Genomic DNA, 18,300 nt, shown 5'->3' on the forward strand with positions numbered 1-18,300 from the left:
ATGTATTTCTACAGCAACTGATGTAATAAATAATTCATGGAAAACAAAGAGGCTATGACTGTCCCAAATGTAATTTTAATACGATTTTTCAGTATTGAATATGTTTTAAGTTTTAGTTGGTGGTTTAGCAGAGGCCATGTTGTCACTGTTGCCACCTGTGGTCATTTCCTGTAGACTTGTCTGCAAGGGGAGAGAAGGACATAATCCTTGTTATGCAACACAGCCAATTCATACGAGTCCAAAGACATTCACATTATTAGATAATCATATATTATATCAGATCTATTATATCAGACTGACTTGATGATAGGAGGCTCTGAAAAAAAGGTCTTTGTAATGCCATTGGACACTGGAGTGACAGGTGCACTGTACCCATTTGCACAGGCTGTGTGTGACCCATGGATGCAACTCAACCAAACTCACATCTTTACTGGGTCTATTGGAATTCATATTGCTATGACAGCTCTCCTGTTGTCACACGTTCCATCTGTGCATTACAGGCCCTATAGATGCATGTGTTGCTTTCAAGATACTTATCTTGTTCTTCTTTCAGTCTTTGCTACAATTTTCCAAATTTGACCACAACATTTTCCCTCCTTGACTTCAAGGTGGGACTCTCAGTTGGAGAGGGTCACACATTCATAAATTTAGTAAATGCATTACTGATAAATTTCAACGTGAGGTTACCTACCCGTGAAGACGATGCCACATCCTCTCTTGCCGTGCTGCTTTCGGAGTCCTTTCGCAGTAATTCCAATGACTGTAATCTGCAAGACAGCAATGTCATTAGATTACATGCCTCAGCCCAAATAGAGGTTTTCTGTAGCCTATTTTTAGATTGTTTTGGCACAGTACTCCAGGCATTGGATTTGAAATTAAACAATGAATATGAAGTTAGCTTTGATTTGTGGGTATTTACATACATATTGGATGAACCATAAAGGAACTGAAGCCATTTTCATGCATATGTATATATGCGTATGTGTGTCACACATTGGGGCATACACATTACGTACATAAAACTTGCAGTGCAAAATGCGGCCTGATGAGGGCATGTTGGTGTATACGCAGCCTGCGTAAATTTTTAAATGAAGGTCTTATTTACTAAGGCTACAGCTAATTACATAATCAGTGAATAGGACCGCCTACTAATCACCTTACCGCAAATGAAGCAGAGCTTAAAATGTGCATACAACTCAACCGTTCAGTGCGTTGAATATCTTCTTCAGATGTGGAGAAATTAATGTATCTTCTGGTGCAACGCAAGAGCTTATCCAGCACTATGGTCAGAGCAGGACAAAATGCGAACTGTGACGTTCCAGCTGTGGTAGCACAATTGTCGATTGACATTTGTCCAGATGGGAGATAGTGTAATGATGCTTGAACGCTTGACTATTGGTGGGATGGAATGAGAATGTTGGAATGAGAAGGACCTAGGCCATCTTGTATTTATTGATTTTTTTGTCAGTTTTGGATGGTAACTATTATGCATCCTGCAGTCAGTGACAACTGGTGCTTCATCAAAAAGACTCAAACCTCACAATGTTGGATACAACATATACCAAATATGACTTTGAAGAAAAAACACACATGAATTTGAACATGCTCTGTTTCTAATAATGTTCTGTTAACCCCTTAAGTTGTATCGGCCCATATTTGGGCTGGAGTGGGTTTATTTGCATTCATTCTGGTTTTTTTATGGTGGAAATTTCAATCAGTCTGGTCACACGACATACCGTTTGAAAGTGTTAAAATTCACAGTTCTATAATGTTTTAGTGACAAAAGTTCCTTATTTTGTAACGCGGGGTGGCAAAACAAGCTTGAGGGTCCTCATCTTCTATGCATTTTGGAAATCCACAGACAACATGAATCACTATAAAGTCAGTGTTTTTATCACGGCAAGGATCCAGCGAACAAAATCCACAGTCATTTTAATCCAAAAAATGTGCCAACTTGAAGCAACAGGTGAAGTCCATTCTGTACTTAGAAATTCTCCTGAGGAATTATTGTTGTCAGCAGGCACTGGGGCTTTGTATATTAGGACATTTACATCAACATAGTTTGGACATGCTTTGCTACCATACTGCTAAAACCTCATGGCAAAAAGATCCCCCCCCCCCCCCCCCCCCCTTAGGCCCACATTCAAATCAATCAGTTATCAGCAAGACATCATGTACACTAATCCAACAGTCAGGCTTTGTCTGAATCAGCCTTCTGACTACAGTGTTGTCCCTGGACTTTGATCATTCCACTGTCTGTACTCCAGTGGAGTCCTAAAGATCAGAAGGCTATAAAGACAGCCGAAAAGACAACAGTCTCCCGACCCCCAACCAACACTCGTACCCTGGAGGCACGAGAACAAACGGATGGTTAGGATTCCCACAGGCACTACTGGGTCAGAGGAGAACCTGGTTGACCACTACCCACATTATGGACTGAAAGAAAGCATTATATGTATGTGTATGCAAATAACTGGGGATGATTTGATGTGGTGAACTGTGAATAATATCAACTGAAATACAGGAGATATTGTGATACATTGCTTTGGATAAAAGAATCTGCCAAATAAATGTAATGTAGTACACAGGCATGCATGTACTGAGCTGTTATGAGATGGTATAGGGGGGTTATGATCCCAAGTATGTATGGAGGAAAAAGTAAAATTATGTATCGCCTACGTAACTGTCTCGGTTATGGAAAGACCACCACCTTGGGCCTCCATACAAAAATATCTAAGAGAATGACAGATAAAAGCATAAGATCACATCCATCATACAAGGTACCTAATACTGGCACTAGATTTTAATGTTTCCCCTGTGTCTACAGGAGAGGGGGAATATATTGTGCAGGAGAAGGAGGGGTGCCTTCGTGGGCAGTGTTACAGGCCTATCTCTGGACTCCAGACCCTATTTGGGCATATGAAGGGAATGTGTGTAATGTGGAAGCCTTGCTCAGAATTGCATTTAAGGGACGTATAATTAGATGGTTTCACTAACCAGACGGAGTGACCGTAGTTTAGACTCCCTGGAATAGATGTTAGTTTTGGTACCTGGACAAACATATTTTTCAAAAAGGCGCTTCTTCATTGTGCAGAAACATTATTTGCAAGATTCCCGGATGAGTGGCATCTTTGCTTGCGTGGATGGAAGGTCTTAATGTCAGAGAACAATTGGACGAATGCCTGGCAGCAGTAGATAGTCTTGCGCTCTGGGGTACAAAGGTTTGCCGCCTATTCATGCCAAACTATCGTAAACCATTGTAAACAAAAACATACTGTTATAATGAAAACGCATAAAGTTTAAAAAAAAGGTTTTGCTGCCTATTATTTCAGCATACCCAAGTCAATGCACATATACACAAATCAGTGCTCACACAAACACCCATGTTACAGGGTTTGAAGTTAATTGAGTCAGATAAACTAGTTTTCCTCCCTGCAACCAAATCTAAATGAACTTGTTTTCCTCCCTGTGGCCATGTCTAAATCCTCAGTGTCCTCAAGGTATGTAATACTGCCTACTAAGAATATTGTTTACCGTTTAGTGTGTATTTTTACTATACAATGTAATATCCTCCATACTGTTTTCCAAAGTATCATGGAAGTGTTTTAAGACCTTCCGCCCCTTGCGTGACCATGCTCAAATGTCATCGTTGTTGTTCTTGAAGGAAGATTTAGTTTTTAAAGCAAAGCTGCATGTCATATTTATGGGACCAAAATGGTTGTTTACTTCTTGAAAAGTATGTTCCTGAATATACTCAGAGAAACCCTGGAAATAAGTATATCATCCGGGCTGTTTAAGTGCATTACATTTAGAGAAAATTTTTCATAATTAACATCTTTCTAATCCAGTGTGCTCAACAACTATACTCAATAGTAGACAACTTGTTTGTATGATGAATTCAACATACCTTCTTTGCTGCTTGTCACAGAACAATGCCACAGACTGAGATTCCGTCCTCCAAAAGTTCTGAAACAGAGCAGAACCTGGTTTGAACTGGATACCATGAACGGAGTATTAAAATCATGATCAGACATAAGCCTATAAAACTGGCACATGGGACAAATGAGTAATCACTTTTTGATCGTTGGTTAGGTGTGCGATAAGCTGCGATTCAAAACAATTCAGCGCATGGATATCCAAGCAGAGAGACCATTTTAAATTGGCTGTGGACGTATGCGGGGAAATCTAAATTTGCTAAAGATTTAATTAGCATTATCGGACAGCATTTCTGACGGTTAGAGACAGACCACAGTTTCCTTCTCAATATCCTTCAGGGAGAGGCAGTCATGCTCCAGGTTGCTCAGCTCATTCACCACTGTGGCCTGGAACCTCTCCAGGTGCAGCAACCTGCAGGGAGATCAAAAAAGTCCTCTGTCACTTTTCTTCACTACGGCGCAGGACTGGAAATATCACTGCGACCAAACGCAGTTTGAGCCATTAAAAGGGTTTCATGAGATGCATGTAAAAGCGCTGAGTGCAATCTGCCTGCTGAAGATTTTAGTGGAATAACTCAACATAGCTGTACAATCAGTTATTTCATTGCATGGCTTTTCAATTAGTTTCTCTTTCACTTCATCTCAGTATGTTACCAAGCACATTTCACACCCCGACTTACTGATGTTTTTGTTCACTTGTCTAAAGGAGCACAATGAGGTCATACACTGTATCACCTTCGCTGAAGATTGATGTACATATTTTGTACGTGCTTCTGTTGATGTATTTTACCTGTGTCTGTGCACGGTGCCCAGTAATGAAGTCACATGATTCTGACAGTCGGTCAGGGACTTCAGAGATCGAGATTCTATTTTCTTATATCTGGACTGAAAGAGATGTGCAATCATAAACGAGGGAGAACAGTTTCAAATTAAACATGCTAATTGGGTTTTTCTTAAACTCATTTTTAGTGTCTAAAACTGCAAAGCCAATGTTTCACCTTAGTGCAGGTAATTTAAAAGTTTGGAGGTTGGAATTGTTTTCCCTCACACAATATCTATTATGATGTGTCTTTGTGATGTGAGAGGGGGGAGATTACCGAGAAGTGCTCTCTCAGTTGATTTTTAAAGGTCTGAAAAGCAGAGATCACAGCAGAACCCATCTCTGTCTCTGATTCAGTGTCTTCAGACAACATTGTGGTTGCCTTATCTGAGGAAAATGGAGAAGGACAATTTTTAGAGCAGATAAATGTTTTCACCAAGAAATGGATAGTAAACAGACAGAACTAAGTGAGAGCAGAACTAAGATGCACGACAGTGTACTGCAGGACTTTGCTTTGTGGATTTTCCTGGTAACCATGGCATGGAGGGAAACTGGGTCAAGTGGCAGGGGGCAGGCAAGGCGAATCACGCCACTGAACAGGCGAGCTTTTTTGTGGCAGGCAGCCATAGTTCCACGTGGAACTAAAGAAAAGCTTTGCACAAGTGAAGGCGGCTGCACAATACAGTTTCTAAGAGCCTGTAAATCCTAAAAATTATTTCTAATATAAAATTAAGAGGTCACACACAAACAATTCAGAGTGAAGCTTATATCGTTCGAGACTTAAAAGAATAAGGATATATACATATGTATGTTGCTGAAGACCTGCTAGCACAAACAACTGAATTTTGGGTTCTCCTTTGAGGCAAAACAAGAAATTCCAAAAGCTAAAAAAAAATTGTTTGAATGCAGCCTTTCTTTCCTTCAGTGCTGTACTTTGAAATGAAAGAAAACAATTCAGTTGGTCAGCTTCTGCCAAAATCCCACACAAAGACGAGCATGTCTGGAATATTTCCTAATGAATAAGCTTTCAGCTTCAAAAGTACTCTAATTTGTGTTAATTAATGAAAAGACTACATTTGCTGACAATGCAGGCTACCATGAAAGCATATTTGCCGACTGATAAATAGAAAAGGTTTCAATATTACTAATGATGGACTTGACATGTCCAAATTAAATGTTATCACACTGTAAAATTCTTAGAATTTGATATGTTGAACTGAAATGGCCATGAGCAAAGTCTGTATGATATCATAAACAAAAAAAAACAACCCACAAACACCAGGGTCTGGCAGAGATAATTGTTACAACAAGTTTTATGGCTATTCAGCAGTACTAAATTGCTTAGGGGACTTCCCTAAGCACAATCAAATGAGAGGCACAGTAAGATCTGTGCAAGAGAACCAGTGGTTGTCTTTGGTGGGCTGGAAGGGAAGAGTCTTCTGGGTTTAAGTCCAAGGTCGGGCTGGCCCTCCTGCAGCAGCGCCTGCTGTTTTTTTGGTACCTGGCCAACGACTGGTACTGAGCAAAAATAAAAAAAGAAAAGGTCACAGTACAAAACCCCAAGCCTAATTTAACATTGTCATCACCACTTTAAGCACAGACTCCTGGGAAATACCTGTGAATTCAGTTTTCCTTTTTCTTGCAAGGGGAGATGCTGTCACATTGGCAGAGTTTGGATCCTAAGATGCATTTGGGGGGGGAACACAATCACAACAATTAGTAAACAAACCAAAAATTCTGTATTGAAAATTATGCAGGTACTGTATTTGGAATACACAGTGCGATTTGTAAGTATTTGAACAGTGACACAATTTGTTGTTTTGGGACTGTACTCCAGCACATTGGATCAGAAATGAAACGGTGCATATGAGGTTAAAGGGCATACTGTCAAATTTATTTCGAGTGTATTTTCATTGAGATGAACTTGGCAGGAGTTACAGCCCTTTTTATCCGCAGCTCCCCCATTGTAGGTCAACAAAAGTAATTGGACGCTTGGCTGCTCTGCTGTTTATTGGCCAGCTGTGTCATTGCATCATTTGTTCATGCACAAGAAAGCTAACAAAATGCTGATTCCAGGTGTGGAATTTGTATTTGGAGGCTGTTTTCTCCTGACATGAGGTCCAAACAAGTATCAATGCCGGTGAACCAGGCCATCATGTAGGCACAAAAACAAGAATAAATTAATCAAAGACGGTCAAAACATTGGGTGTGTCAAAATCAACTGTTGAATAAATTGCTAGGAAGAAGAAATGCACTGCAGAGCTCAGCAATAGCAAACTACTTGATATACTACAGAAGACCACTGGAGTGGATGACCAAAGAATACGAAGAAAAAAGCCCGAGTTCAAGTTTGCTGAACATTAATAAACTGTAGAGTCCTGGATTCTCAGCACCCTCCTCATCTGTGAAACATGGTGGAGGTAGTGTTATGGCTTAGGAGTGTATGGCTGCCACTGGAACTGGCTCACTTGTCTTCACTGATGCTATGACTGTTGATGGCAACAGCAGGATGAATTTTGAAGTGAACAGAAGCATCTTATCTGCCCAGATCCATCCATATTCCTGAAAACTCAACGGACGTCACCTTGCAGTAATAAAATGACCCTGAATAAACTGCTAAAGCAACCAAGGAGTTTTCCAGGGACAAAAAGTGGAATGTGCTTGACTGGCCAAGTTCAGCACCGGACCTGAATCCAATTGAACATGCGATTCACTTGCTGAAGGCAAGACTGACGGCAAAAATTCCTAGAAATAAACAGGAACTGAATATGGTTTCAGTACAAGCCTGCCAGAGCATTACCATAAACGATATTCAACATCTGGTGATGTCTATAAATCCTGGACTTAAGGAAGCCATCGGATGCAAATGACTTGCAACCAAGTACTGAATGAGATTGTTAATTTGTCCAATTAATTGTGGTCCCCATAAAACAGGGAAACTATCTATAAAAAGGCCTGCAATTCTTACACTGTTCATTCAAGTGTAAGAATTACATGCAAATACCCCAAAATTAAAACTACAGTAACAGTCTGCCCTTTAACCTCATAATCATAACCTCATATTCATTCATAATTTCAAATCCAACAGGCTGGAATACAGACCCAAAACAGCAACAAAAAAAAAAAAAAAAAAAAAAAGTGTCACTGTCCAAATACCTAGACTGCACACCATATATGGATAAACAAATATGAAACATGATAAGGAATCATTGACAGTTTTAGGGTTTCAGTAGTGCAGTTAGTAGGGTTATGACTGAGAAAAAAGTGAATCCTTCCTTCTTTGCATTTTGGTTTAAAGTGTGAAGTTAATTTTTGCAGTTTCTCTTGCATATTTCATTATTATCTCAAGCTAAAAGACATAAAATGTTGCATCATCTACAAATAAAGAACACCGTAGGCACCTTTGCACTAGTTTTATCTTTGCCAACTGTCGAAATGCCAGAATTGTCCAGCTCAGTCTCTTCTGGAAAGCCTGTAAAAAGGTAAAAGTTCAACAAATGTGCACTTAAAAGGATAGATAGACTTACATGACAACTGAGATGCATTTACTCTAATAAATGTACAACCAAAATACAAATTTGTAATGATTTCCTCAATTTCTTCATGACTTCATGGTTATTGCTTTTTCATTATTGTTTATTTATTTTTAAATCACTTGCCTGAGTCCAGGCCTGGAAAGGTTGGTATAGTTGAAATGTCCAAACTTTGGTCTTTGGATGCTGAGGAAGGCTTTTTCTTAATGCTTTCAACTTGCTCTTCCCTTTCCAGTGACTTTGGAATTGGTGTTGAGTGCTGACAAAAGTTAGGAGACGTGAGAAAATGATTGGCAGGTTTCTACTCAAACACAATTTGGAAAGTAATGTTGAATATTGTGTCTCATAATGACAATCTACCACAATCACTGACTGGGGAATTTTGCAGTACTAATAAGGAAGATACAGTAATTGAGATGAACCTTTCATTTATTTTTAAGTTGTCATAGAAACCAGTTCAATGGGGCAGAGGAGTACGGTCAATTATTATGCAGAGAAATCTGTTACCTTGACAACGTCTGGCTCATCAGCACTACTGGCAGAGGACAGCGGGAGGACTTGGAGGCAGGAGAGAAAGGACAGAACTTAGAAACCAGGGTTTTCCTAGCTCTGAAATCTACAATGAGATGGTGCTTCTTCAGGCAAAGTATCTGCCTCTCTGAACACGTCTGTCGGTCTTACTCTTGAGCCTGGATTTGGTTTTAGGCTTCTTTCTGGTGTAATCGAACTTGTCCGATTCCCTCCGCGGAGCACCGCGTTCAGCCTGGGAAACAGTGACGACACTCTCAGAAACTGCCGTAGGGCGCCAGATCTACAATTCAGTTCCACCATTTTGAAATAAGGATTCAACATCAACAGAATGACAATCAAGACAATCAATCTGTCAATGTGAGAATGGATTGACCAAGGAAAAATATGACTTTGTTCTCATGATTTAAACTGAATGCTGAATTTGTTTCCAGCTGTAGAGCATCACGGTATAATACCCATGTCCTAAATGATTGTGCCACAGAAAAAAATGAAGGAAATATCAAGACAAAATGTCCGTCAACCTTCTGGGATTCCTTCTGTTTCTCTCCAGAGGTAGATTTTGTAGACCTGCAAAAAAATTATACAATATTCTGGATCAGTTTGCCTCAATCTACAATGCCTGTCTAAGCATACACGCTAGTGTATACCATTTAAACACTTGGAGGAATAAACACAGTTACTCTGTGAAAGACACATACTAAAACCATGCACTATCAACAGCAGGCACTCCTGGATTTGGAAATGTATAATACAAAAAATATTAAATTGACTGCCAGTTTCAGAGCAATTAATATGACCGTAGGTCTCACCATGAAAAATAATAATAAAACACAATGACAATACTACTACCAATCATAGTAGTGTTGGCATTGTGTTTTACTATTTGTCATTGTGTAATCTACTGTCAAATTAACCACTCTTAAACTGGCATTTAGTCACCATTCAAATGTATTACAGTTGCAAAACATTATTATTATTTGTATTATTATTATCATCATTATTATAATTATTACACTGTTGTCTTGCAATGCACTTCTATTGTATTGTATCATAAATAGGCTACAAAACTACAGAGCAAGAATGCTCTGACTAATCATTTTATCAAGGCAAAGAGCACTCGGTGCAAGATCAGCAACGTTACCCGTTTGCGGACACAGACTGGCTGAACAGCCTCGCTTTGGCCCTCGCCACCTGACAACACACACAGAAGCAGCAACTCAATGCAGGGATGAGGAATTGTCAACATCTAATTTGTTAGCAACAGCTATTATCAACTTCACCATGCCAGACAGGACAGGAAAATATGCCCATTTCACAGCATGTGTCTATTCAAATTCTGAGAGCAGTACATAAAGAGATTTGTGCAAAGTGACTGCTGCTTTATTCGTTAAAATATATTTGATATGTTCTGACTCAAAAACATTCAGCTTTGAGTGCTGAAGCAGAAATTTTTTTTTGGACAAAGTCAGCACACGCAAAAAGGTGTATTATTCGTAAAAGGCACACTCATCTTGCTGCTACAGGGACACATTTCAGTCAATTCAGTCTTCAACATGTTTGTAATCACAGGTGTAATGCATATTTTCCTTCCAGAAATCCTTTCTGGAGATTTTCCTTTCCGTAACTGTGTGCATTGCAATGCTGTGATTAGACGTGATTAAAAAAAAAAATATCATACCCATAAAGAGAAAAAGTTTACCATCTGAGAGAACTACTAGTGCTGAAAAATGTGTTGCTTATATATTTAAATGTCTCTGCGGTTGAGTTATGCCGGTAATACTATGCGACTTGAAGACCAGAATCGTATGGTGAACGTATGCAAGCGATCAGAAATTATGACCCTAACAATTGTTGGTTACGTTCCTCTTCGGTGCTATGGGACATGATGACATGGGTTTTCTCTGGCTCATGGCTACTGAAGTGGTTGAAGACCTTATTTCCATGTGAATCCAAAGGAATACATATCCTCAGGAGCCTCCATCATCAAGATGTAATGATGTAAGGATTTTTGTAAGTCTGACTTTTTAAAATCAAGGACACACCCAGTCTTTAACAACCTAGGCCAGGGGTTCATGAACTCGGTCCAGGGTTCTAACCACTACATTGTATCGAACGGTTAATTGTTCTTTCTTTGCGGCCTTTGGAAAGATGTTGTAAAAAAATGAACAATCATTGACTGACCGATGAAATTAGTGGGGTCCTCATTGCTGAAAAAGGGTGGAGGTCTGGTCTTTATGTCTTTAAAGTATAACGTGAGAAACAAAGTACTGAAATTTTTTGTGAATGCAGGCTTTTCTTTACAGTTCTGTTTTATTTGTGTACCTACATGAAACACTGACCTGGTACTTCCTCAAAGCTGCCATGAACGACATACTCTGTCTCTTCCTGACATGTGACAAGCCTTTAGACACGGATTCAGATATTGCAGTGTCAACCTGAAGCAGCCACATATTAATAAAATAGGGTGATGGAAGGGGAACATTTAAAACTCTGAGGAAAAAACTAAATGGTTTTCAACAAGCAGAAGCTTTGTCATTTCTCAGATCACTGCTGTTTTAGTAATCTACATCTGATATGACTGAAATGTTTTTCTAATAGAGAAGCAAAATTCAAATGAATCTCACCAGCAAAGTTTATGAAAATTCAGGAAACTGCTGTCTAGTTATATATGATCATGGGCATGTTCACTGCTGTAAATCAGTCACACAGAAAACTTTTAATGACATTATAATATGAAATGTCATATAGCATCACCCTTGCAATACTCCAAAAAATTATAAAATAGATGCAAACCTCTGTGTCAGAGTGATCTTCCATCTGAAAGGTGTCTGCTGTATCGCTAAAGAACCCCAGAAAAAAGGAAATCAAATCAAATGCAAGACACAACTACATTCTATAGCGACGTAAAGCAAAACACTCACAGCAATGATGTAGCCTCAGGTTTATCCTTCTGTCCACCAGACGCTATCTATAAAAGTTAAACAGAGAGTTGTGTTCCAGCATCTGTCAAACTGAAACAGTTATTCCAGCTTGACTAGAATGTGCGATGACTAAATTTCAAGTTTAAATTTTAGGCCCATATGTACATTAGGACAGTAGGAACTAGATTACAAACTTTGGAGTGCTGTACTTACATCAGCTTGTACTGTGGTTACTGATGTCGAAGGACTGGTAGAAACAAAATGGTAATATCTATAATTACACATTTAAACGTATTTGAAATCAAATTGCTCATAAAAAATATTATTCCTAAAATACAGAGAAATATTAGTGTTCTTACCATGGTAATGCTTCCTGGACATTCTGGAATTCTGAAATAGGAAAATAAAAGTGACGTTTTTATATACTTGGCTCACATACAACATTGAATATGTACCACAACAATGAATAACTTAAAAACATATCTTCTGGTGGTGCTTCGCTGATGCTCAATGCAGGCTGTTCTTCAGACTGCATCCTTTGCTGGAACACAAGACCAACAGTACTCACAATACAAAATACAGACATACCTTCATGCTATAACAATCTGTGTTAACTCTAGGGTCCATTTGCTGTGTTACTATACTGAATATCACATGATTTATGTTCATTACATTACCCATTGTTTTTGTTCTCCATACACCCTCTTGACAGCACGTACAATGTCATACTGAGCATCAAAAATGATCTGAATTGTTTTCCCTTTTGTCTTGCAGTGAGAGATAGGAATGGCCATTTGGACAGTCAATATTTTCTGGTCATCACAATCTGAGGGCAAACAGAAAAAGTGCAGAAACAGTAAAACTAAAATATATAAAATAATTCATGTAATAGCAAAAAGAAAAAGAAATGAGGTGACAAATGTGACTTTAAGCCTTTCAAATGACAGAAATAAAAATGCTTTTGCATTTAGACTCAGTGTCCTCCGAGTGAAAAAGCACTCAGCAGAACTAAAAACAATAAACATCATTGTTAAAGTCACATGGAAAGGCCCCTTTCATTTAATCTGCAATGTCATCAATCGGATGTCAGGGTTAGATTCATAGGGTTATATTTTTGAATGGGTGAAGTAGCTCAGAACTGCACTTTCATAAATGGGCACACTGACTGTGAAAGCTTTTGTCTTGCGGTTAATTATCAATTCATAGCATGCTTCAGACTCAGCTCTAACCAAATTCCAGTGAATTTATTATTTGATACCTATATCAACCAGTACTGACTTTACCCTACTGTGCGCATAAGAAACTTGCTCAGTTGCTCCATGCTTACCTAGCACATTATATCCACTGACACCGGCTTTTGGTAGATTAATAGATTCCCACAATGTAGCCTACAATCAGAAAGAAAGAGAAAGAAGAGTTTTCAAGAACCTACATGCAGACCTTCGACTAAGAGAATATGTCTGCATGCAAACAGTATCAGAGAATATCAGTCACTGCTTTTACTTTTCGAAACACACACACACACACACACACACACACACACACACACACACACACACACACACACACACACACACACACACACAAACACATACACAACTGAACAAACATGCAGGTACCTCCTACCTCAGGGTCATTCACAAAGAAACTGATGCAGGAAGTGCCAAGGTTGAAATCGATCCAGAACTTGTCAAGATTCTTGTCATCTGGCATGAATAACTTGAACAAACACAAAACATTTAACTACAGTGTTACGTTGTGCCATAATTTAATTTTCTGATGCAAAAATACATGTTTGACCACAATTAATCAGCAATACAACAGGTTAGGCTTTTTTCCCCAAAAGAAGCTATTCAAAAGACATTGCAGAATTGCTCAAAATGTATTGCAAATTTTCATTACCTCTGTCAAGTCCAGAAAAGCTTTCACACAGGAAAATGTGAACACTCTGGAATATAACACAGCAATTTTGGTTTGAAAACTGTAAAATGGCAAGTTATACATTTATTTCAGTATAGCACTCAAAACAATTTAACAGCAAAAATATGCTAATGTGCAACCTTTCATGGCAGCACCATAAACATCCCAATATGACTTCTGAGGTTAACATTTAAAATTACTTGTTTCAGTTTCAGCTTTCTTTCCCCCAGAAGAGTTGTAATGGTATGCTGCTGGCACAAGCTTACATTGAAACATTCACAAAGTTTGCCTTTTATTTTATTTTTTACATTTTTTTTTTTTTTTTTTACAAAACACTCCAAAAGTGTTTTTTTTTTTTTTTTTTTTAATTTAGAGTTGAGCTTCTCTGCCTCAACATAAATGCCTCACAAAAACCCTTTAATCAATATTTCTGGGGTGGAACCTCATAATTTCACTAAGTCTTGACTCTAAATGGCAGAACGTCATTATGTCATGTGTACAGGGACGTGCAGAGGGGGGTGGCTACTGTGGCTGCAACCGCTGCCCCTTTGCCCTCCTCTGCCCCTCTTGACCAAATAAATAAATATTAGAGTGAGTTTTCATACAATGATAGTGTACCGACGTCGGGGGAGGCTTTTTCTTGGCTTGAGCCCCTGCCCCTCAAAATGTCTGTGCGTGCCCCTGCATGTGTACATAAAACATGGTACTCCTACATATTGGGCCAGTCAGTTACTGTATATCAGAATCTAAAATTGTCCAAAAGAAACCGAGGTGGCAGTGAGTTGAAACGCACCTTCTTTCATCTCCAAAAGAGTTATTCACTTCATTCAAGAACTTTCGACAATCCTTTGTAGAAGAGACAGCAAGACAACTTAGTTTTAGAAATATTTAGCAGCCTGTGTCACGTGTAATGCCAACTATAATTAATTGAACGGTGATATGCAGTAAGCAAAACTCACAGTCTCAAATTCTCTGTCATTTATTGCCTTAAAGGAGTCACCAAATGCGGGGTTGGAAAACCACTTGTACACCAGCTCTTCTCTGCATTTCTTTACGGTCATGCGGCACAGGGCTTCTGAGACAGCCACCTGCATTTCATAGTCTGAATGGAGCAGACATTCGTAATCATCTTAAACTCTGTCCCAACGCAAACCAAAGCCACTACGGATATAATGTTGAGTTGTTTACACGGCACAATACTGCTCATGAAATAAGCAACATACTATATTTAAAATTCACGTACAAAACCAACGCATATTCAAAAATCACAAAATCCATGAACAGAACTTACCACCCACATTCAGAACCACTTGAGCAAACTCCTGGCTGAAAAGGAAGAATTCAAACGTGCATAAATTCTATTCTCCCATTGCATAAAATTATTTTTCCACTAGAGGGCAATAACATCTCACAGTTGTGCTACCACTCTTCTCTCACTACTGTTTTCCCCACATTGTTCCAGCTCATATTACATTCATGCAAGTGCTTGATTAATTTTATTGTTGGCATGCATTCCCCAAAGCTCCCCAAACACCTACAGAAGTAAGCAGTGATCTTCAGACAGACTGAACTTCTTTCTCTCCTCTTTGGTGGCCCTGTCAAGGATTGAGTTAATTGTTCTGATAGCCTGAAATAAATAGAATGGGGGAAAAAAATACTGGTGATAGTTGTATCATGAGCGACTGTAACATGGGTGTCCTGTTACAGACCTAAGAAATAATTCTCTGCTTTATATAAAAAACACTCATACTTACTTGATTTAATTACTTTGTTTCAACACACAGTATCATCCAAATAAAAAATATTTCAAATTATTTCTATATAGTACTATTTATAGTAATAATTGATATTCATAAACTTACAACAGGAAAAAAAGTTTTATGTTCAGTTAACAAAATAATATGGCATAAATCAAAGTTGAACACTCATTATTATTCTGCTTGATTACTATATTTAATCTAATAATGTACCTCCAATCGCAGGTTAAATGAAATGCTGCTGTCAATCACTAGCATTCCAAACCGCAGCACAAACAAGTCCTGGATCTGCCCTTTCCCTGGAACCAAGCCCCACAAAACAGATGCACTGAAGATGCAACTTGTGACATACAGGACAGAAGTGAAACAAGTGAAATAGAATGAAAGAAAGAACCTTCCAAGCTGATCCGACAGATGCTCTATAAAAAGAGAAACAGAATCACGTTTACCAGACTTAATTGATACCACAAGCATTGGAATTCCAGTGGGAGTCCACATTACAGCACTTACCATGGAAGCGTCATAAAACTCTTCGATTAGATTTGGCAGGCCTTTAGCCAACTTCATTTCCTCTATCTTAATAAACCCAAAGGCTCTTTCAAACCAGGCCAACATGTAAAGAAAATAATTAAAAAAAACAAAATTACATTAGCAGAATTTACCAGATTTTCTCATCCAAAGCTACTTATACAGACTACATTATTTACATACAATACATTTGTGCAACTGAATACTTAGTGAAGAAATTTATAGAAAGTACCTTGTAAAATATTAGTGCCCTTCCTAGATATCAAACTTACAACCTTGTAGCTGCAAGGCCGCTCCCCCCAAGTCATGTTACTGAATAACAGAACTCAGAAATCATTTTAGTTTTGGACTTCTATGCTCATTCCTATTATAAAATTAGTAAATATTATACCCTTCTTGAAAGAGGTCTTTCCCATTGTTGAGGCACAGTATTATTTCAGCCATTTCTTCTTTATAAACACAAACATGTGCTTGGCTCATAAGCATCCCATTTAAAGATATTTTCATGTTATTTTCAAATATCATCACCAGTTATGGATTTTTAAAAATTGTTTCAGTAATGCTTCCTGACTTCTTGGAAAACTCCTTGTATGATATCCTGATCAGCCTTTGCAAAAGAATCTTACCATCAAGCTTTACACCATATTGCTCCAAACATTTCATTATTATTTTTTTAACAATAAACGTTCAATGATTCAGGCCTGATAACATTCAAATATTTGTGGCAGTGATGGAGTTACACATATTCTGGACACTTATCTTCACAACAAGACCTTGCTGAACAAATGAGTGGACGGTCTGCTCATCACTTTCGCACAAACTTTCCAGGGCTCTCAAAACCATTGAGATGTTTTTGAAATCATTTCTGTCCAGCTCCTATGAACAAGAGATAATTCGCTAAAGCATTTTATACCTTTATATTAGTACATCACTGAAACACTTTGAACGTTTACAATTATAAGCTGATGAACACACAGCACGAAACAATCACCGTTAGTGCGTAAAAATTTACACCAACACGACTCCAGCAAAAATATCGGGAGTCAAATTACAGTTATCTCCCTACCTTATTACAAACTTTGTCCAGTTTGTTGACCACGGACTTAAATAACTTTTCGTCACAAAGCGCGCCAACAATCGCCTGAACATCGGTGTTGGCAAATGCTTCCCCCAAAGTGGTTTCCAGCTGAAATAATGTCAACCTTTACAACATACGGCAATGAACATGCTGCATAAATTAGCACTATAACAACTATTTGGACAATTTTTATCACGATTCTATTAAATTCAGCGATATACATGATTAGATAGTAATAACTGTAATGGTAAATTGACTGCGTTTATATAACGCATTTTCCAGCAACTACTGCACAAAGCGCTTTACAGTGAATGCCATTCACCCATTCACACACACACCAACAGCGAAAGGCAGCCATGCAAGGCGCAATCCAATAAGATCAGGAACGCGTTAACTACAGCTGAGACAGTAGAATTTTAACCACCGGTGTCAATATGACTGGAATGTGTCTGATTCCATTCTCCAAGTTTACATTGCAGGATATGTATTACAAATCACTAACATATTCTGTCCAGAATGCACGTGCTACTTGTCTAAAATAGCCTATAATTCAGAAATAAACGAACTGGAACTTACATTCATAACGTGTTCCCCTGTCTACATTACAAGACGTTTGGAAATGTCGCAGGTTAGAATAATTAATTCACAGGTGATTCCAATGAGCACTACGCCCAGATAGAAGCCAATAAAACAGAAGGACCAGAGCGCTCGTAAAAACATAAAAACGCGAAAAGTGACACACGGTAGCTACATAATACTTGTTATTGATACCATGTCATCAGCTCTTAACTTCTATGAAGTCTTATTCAGGATAAGACATTAATAGCCTTTATTTTTACATTTAGTTTCAGCCACACAGGTGTATACCGTTAGCAAAAATTACGTAACAGCTACTCATTTACGGCTCCTGTTTGAACTATTGACCTTAGGGAAAGTGTGTACGGTGTCAACGTGTCACCTTAGTGCTTCGATATGGCAAGTGGGAGACTTGCACTCACATTGTTCACTTTGGAAGCCATATCACTCTTAGTGCATAATAGCCTAATAATAATAATAATAATAATAATAATAATAATCATCATCATCATCATCATCATCGTCTTCATCATTATAAGCATAATCCTTCTTCTTCTTATTATTATTATTATTATATGCTATTTGCGGAGAATTGAAATTTACTAGGCAATCTCACACCAATTAGGGGAGAGTCGCCATAAATGTAACTGTTTTTGGATTTTGCTCATTTAGTCAGAAAATATACAGCCTACACATGTCAA

The 18,300-nt window shown here is 38.3% G+C and overlaps 1 protein-coding gene across 4 annotated transcripts; it reads right to left on the reverse strand.

Moving 5' to 3' along the window:
* Positions 1-53: 53 nt before the first annotated feature.
* sycp2l (synaptonemal complex protein 2-like) lies at positions 54-17,856 on the reverse strand. Of its 4 annotated transcripts, none has more exons than XM_035415787.1 (33): positions 17,600-17,856; positions 17,012-17,131; positions 16,705-16,821; positions 15,928-16,032; positions 15,812-15,836; positions 15,631-15,716; positions 15,199-15,287; positions 14,952-14,986; positions 14,620-14,762; positions 14,454-14,506; positions 13,643-13,688; positions 13,367-13,459; positions 13,068-13,128; positions 12,418-12,566; positions 12,224-12,281; positions 12,100-12,130; positions 11,954-11,987; positions 11,741-11,787; positions 11,613-11,658; positions 9,961-10,010; positions 9,341-9,386; positions 8,970-9,051; positions 8,796-8,845; positions 8,415-8,547; positions 8,157-8,227; positions 6,371-6,434; positions 6,157-6,273; positions 5,033-5,142; positions 4,726-4,820; positions 4,248-4,347; positions 3,908-3,966; positions 692-767; positions 54-180 (listed from the first exon to the last, which is right to left on the reverse strand). In XM_035415787.1, the coding sequence occupies exons 1-33, from the start codon at positions 17,603-17,605 to the stop codon at positions 106-108; spliced, it is 2,472 nt and encodes an 823-aa protein (XP_035271678.1). In that variant the 5' UTR covers positions 17,606-17,856; the 3' UTR covers positions 54-105. The 4 variants fall into 4 exon arrangements, with proteins under 4 accessions (XP_035271678.1, XP_035271677.1, XP_035271679.1 ...); XM_035415786.1 differs by having other exon boundaries at positions 17,012-17,147; XM_035415788.1 differs by lacking the exon at positions 17,600-17,856 and adding an exon at positions 17,448-17,536.
* Between the last annotated feature and the right edge of the window lie 444 nt (positions 17,857-18,300).

The sequence above is a fragment of the Anguilla anguilla genome, chromosome 4 (genome assembly GCF_013347855.1).
Source record: "Anguilla anguilla isolate fAngAng1 chromosome 4, fAngAng1.pri, whole genome shotgun sequence".
NCBI lineage: Eukaryota > Metazoa > Chordata > Actinopteri > Anguilliformes > Anguillidae > Anguilla > Anguilla anguilla.